Consider the following 4,864-nt stretch of genomic DNA (forward strand, 5'->3'; position numbering starts at 1 on the left):
CCACATTTCCATATTTCCAGAGTCATGTCCTGGAATCAAAAATCAAAAATCGTTTCAGGTTTGTAAATCTGAATGGGATTGCAACGCTCCGTAATTTCAAGTCCGCTCTCCAAAATACCTTTTCCCATCGAGGACCCACTATGAGATATAGACCTGTTGCTTGGTTCAGATAAATTAGCACTTTGGGTATTAGAAAGGGCGGAGGAAAGATCCATGCCAGCGGAAAATTCCATGACACACTGAATACGTCACAATGTATCACACATTGCCTCGTGATCCTTGAGATCTAAGGTTGCATAATTCTCTATCACTCGGGCGGTCTTTGACGCAAACAGGTCTATCACAGGCGTTCCCATTTTCATAAACACGATCTTCGTGCAATTTGGCATTAAATGCAACTCCGGAAGACGGTGAAGCCTGGTCAAGGAATCCGCTTGTGGATTAAATAGACCCGGAGTGTGATGGATTTTGAAGTGTATCTGTTGATCGTCGAAGATTCGAAGTATGCGGTGATTTAGGTTCGTTAGTGGTTGAGATTTCATTCCCTCCTCGTTGCGGAGATATGCTACCGCAGATCGGTTGTCGGATTGAATCACCACCGAGCTCCCTGCCATTTTCTCTGCGTGACTTTCCAGGACTTTCAAAATGACAAGCAACTCTTTTTGATTGCTGTGCAGCTGTTGTTCCTTTACATTCCAGGTGCCTGATAAAGTTGTGGTGTCCAGTTGTGCGCCCCAGGCAAGGTCCGAAGCATCGGTGACAAGAAAATGTGTTGGTGGGGGCACATGTATTAAAGTTGCCAGGTGACAATTTTTGAGCCACCAGTATAGTAGAAAGCTGAGCGTGGTTCGGTGATTTAGCCTCCCCCAAGGGACAGCAAAATTGGGAAAAATTGAATACACCCACCAAACTCTGCAAGTCTTTTAGAGATACCTTGACACTTTCTAAAACACGTGTGACTTTGGTGACTATGGCCGCAGATTTTTCCTGTGGTAGGTATTTGCGATTTACCCATGGGTCCCAAACTATTCCTAGATAGATTATGCATTTTCGTGGGACAATTATTGATTTTCCGTAATTCACTTGATAACCTAGGAACTCTAGGGTGTTCAATAGGAGATTTACGTGCTTGGACAAAACGCTCGGGTCTTGATGTACATCGAGGTAATCGTCGAGATAAACTACTAGCCTTATACCTTTTTCTCGAAGACTTTGCGCAACCCAATTCGTTAAACAAGCAAAAATCTTCAGTGCTGTACTGAGGCCGAAGGCGAAGCATGTCATTTCTAGCAATCTTTGTAAATCAACCGTAGGAAACGACGATGTGACTGGGCTACTGGCAGATTGAAGTAGGCCTGCAATAAATCCACCTTGCACATCCAATCCCGAGGTTGGAGGAAGTCTAGTATGTGATGTACGTTTCTAAGTCGAAAATGAGCGGTTATCACATATTGATTCAGGTGTCTGAGGTTGAAAATGGGACGGTATGATGCGTCGGTCTTTAGAACAAGAAATAGGAGAAATAAACCTCGGCGATAGGCCCGCTTGTTTCAAAACCCCTTGTTCCTTCATCTGTAGGATGACAGAAGTCATTTCGTCCGATTCCACGGTGCGACGACGATCGCATATTAGGTCTGGCATTCTCAACGGAGGCTTCTGAGAAAAAGGTATGGGATATCCTGATATTATTGGTACCACAAAGTTTGGAGCTCCCATTTTCCTCCAGCGGCCGACGTACTGTGCTAGACGTCCGGCTCGGAAAGGTTTCACGTCATTGTTTTTGCCGCTTATTGCCTCTGTTGTCAGAGGGTGAAAACCTACGCTTTTGTCCTCTATGAAAAGGCTGTATTTGTCTTGTCGACCCGCGAGATCGAAAAGCTCTTTTTGCTAGGATTATAATTACATTGGCTAACATGATTATGGCCAACGGAAAGGCAATTATGACAACTGCCCCGCGAGGGCTGGTCATGATGGCCACTGGCATTAGATACAGTAGCATGGTCTCAGCAATAACCTGTAAAAGTACCACGCGATGGTACAGTATGAGAGACATACCCCTGCTAGTGAGTGAGTCGTGTAGTACTTTTCTTAGTTCGTGAACCATTGCTTTTATTGGACTGGCTTACGGGCCAAAAAGCTTTTCTCATACCACCTGCACTCTCTAACGCAGCAGCGAGACTTTCAGAGTGAAAAATGTGAGTACTAGAAGGGGGAATTTTATTCAATCTACATTTTATAAGCGGGTCACGAACGCTCTTTAAAATGCTATCCCTTCTCATTTCTATGGCTTCTGATCTGTGACCACAAGCCATTTGCAATAGGTCCGCGGAGACCTTTTGAAAATCACCCTTTAAAAATATTTCATCAATCTTTTCATTAAGATTGCTAAGCGTAGCATCTGATTTTCTAGACCAGACTAATAAATTTCGGCAACTATTTAAGAAAATTTCTTTTTGTTTTAAAATACAATAAGTGAAAGCAGCATAAGATTTATCAGAGTGTACCAAGTGACGTAAATTATCATACCCCTTTAATTCATCATTAGTTTCAAGCTCTATATATCCAGGGGAATGGTTATATAATTTTTGTGTGTCACTATATAATAATAATAATAAACATTTATTGAGCGAATTACACTACTTTCACACAACATAAACAACGAAACATAACAAAATATCACTTATCCTAAAATACATCAAACAAAAAAAATAATAATAATAACTAAAAATACAACTACAACAGAACAAGTTTTAAGAGTAAAAAATTAATAATTAAAATAATATAAAACAATAAATAGTGTGCAGCAGTGTAATTTAGCCAAAAGGAGATCCACTCAGTGAAAAATAGAAACATAGTTGCTTCTACACTGATTTTCAGTGGTCTCCTAATGCTATTGCGGAACTGACAGCGGTAACAATAAAAGAGCGATATTAAATCGATGCAATAAATAATAAAAGAGGAAGAAAAATATATATATATATATATAAAATTAACATAATAATAAAGGCAGCATTAAACATAATTATTACATAGGTACGAGTATATCTGTCGCACTTGCTACGCAGAGTGCGCCGGAACGCGCGGGAGCAGGGCGCAACCTCTTTCTTGATTATACGTAAAATTGTACATAATATTTTAAGTGTTTTTAATGCTCACGCGCCCAGTCGGCCCGCGCAGCCCGCAGCGTCTGACGCTTAACCGTAAGCATGTTGTTCGCTTAATTAAAAATATCCAAACGAACACAGAAAAATACATACTGCGATTTGACAATAAATTATAGTACTACGTTTTTAAGTATTTGGAAAAGACAATATAAGGTAAGAAGTATTTTTATGACACCAAATATATATAAAATATATGTGATTATAGTAAAATTCAGTTTTATTCGCATATATATTTAATTACACGCTAACATAAAAACCCAATATCTTAATTTATTTCGCTTTATCTTAAAGATATGGATTGAAGAATTAAGGAGTTATGAAATAGGAGCGGTTAAGATGACATCTCATAAAAAACAATGCAGCTGAGCGTGGAAGCCAAGGTCATGGGATCACCAGGCGATAACGTGATTCTTGCCTATAGCAATCGGACCGCAAACCAAACGGGTTCGTGTCGTAAAATTATAATTAATTTAATTTTGCAATATACGTATACTTGAATATTAACATAATTTATATTTAAATTTTGTCAACGACATATAAATTAATTTTGTATATAAATTTACATACCCATGTGTATAAATACAAATATAAATAGATAAAATAAATAAATAAAAAAAAAAACTGCGATTGAATTAAATGAATAAAATTAAATGTCTAGTTGAAGAATTTTTTTTGTTTATCTAATAAATATAATCTATACTTATAGCGGAAATTTCCTAACGATTACAGGTCACGAATAGGAGGAGGCAGGTCATTCCAGCACCTGGTGGCGCAGTACCTGAAACTTCCTCGGAATGCCGCTGTTTTATGGATTGGCATTTTCAGCTTAAACAATGACGCTCTTGTAACATGCTCACTATTGTTATTTTTTAACCACTGTAGCTTATGATAGAGGTAAGGTGGAATCTGATATTTTATAACACCAAAAAGTAATGTAGCGAAATGTGCTTGCGTACGGTAATTCATTTTTAAGATATTAGCAGTGTTTAAATATGGTGTGACATGTGTACGCGGCGGAATATTGAAACAGTAACGAGCGCAGGCGTTCTGCACTCGTTGGATGATTTTTTTAGTACGGGAGAGTAAACGTGGCCCAATAACAGCATCAGCATAATTAAATTTTGACAAAACTAGTGCCTCACATAATCTTATACGAACTTTAGTACTAATAGAATCCCTGATGTTATAAAGTATTTTTAATCTATAAAAGCAATTTTTTGCAATATTGTTTACATGTTTTTCAAATCGAAGGTCCTCATCAAATAGAACACCTAGGTTTCGCGCTTCGGACACTCTGAGGATGCGTTCACCGTTTATTTCCATAACAAGATAATAGCTGCTTATTATTTGAGTTTGACGCTCTGTACCAAAAATCATATACTTAGTTTTATTAGAATTAATTGATAGCGTGTTTGAGTGTGACCAGCGTGCTAATTGGTCCAAGTCATGATTAAGTTGTTGTAGGGCCGTTTGTGTGTTGCATGGTCTAAAAGAGATATATAACTGCAGATCATCAGCATACAAATGGTAGTTGCAGTATTTTATTTGCTTAATAATATCTGCTATATAGATCGTGTACAAAATCGGTCCCAAGATTGAGCCTTGCGGAACTCCTCTTGTAACCTGACGTACATCCGATTTAGCAACATTGCCATCCTCTAGCGTTATCTCAACAGATTGGCTGCGGTCAGTCATGTAAC

The 4,864-nt window shown here is 38.4% G+C and overlaps 1 protein-coding gene across 1 annotated transcript; it reads right to left on the bottom strand.

The window, feature by feature from the left end:
* Positions 1–248: 248 nt before the first annotated feature.
* On the bottom strand, positions 249–614 carry LOC125075597. Its single transcript, XM_047687305.1, has one exon. The coding sequence runs from the start codon at positions 612–614 to the stop codon at positions 249–251; it is 366 nt and encodes a 121-aa protein (XP_047543261.1).
* Positions 615–4,864: the final 4,250 nt, after the last annotated feature.

This window comes from Vanessa atalanta, chromosome W (genome assembly GCF_905147765.1).
Source record: "Vanessa atalanta chromosome W, ilVanAtal1.2, whole genome shotgun sequence".
NCBI classification, from domain to species: Eukaryota; Metazoa; Arthropoda; class Insecta; order Lepidoptera; family Nymphalidae; genus Vanessa; species Vanessa atalanta.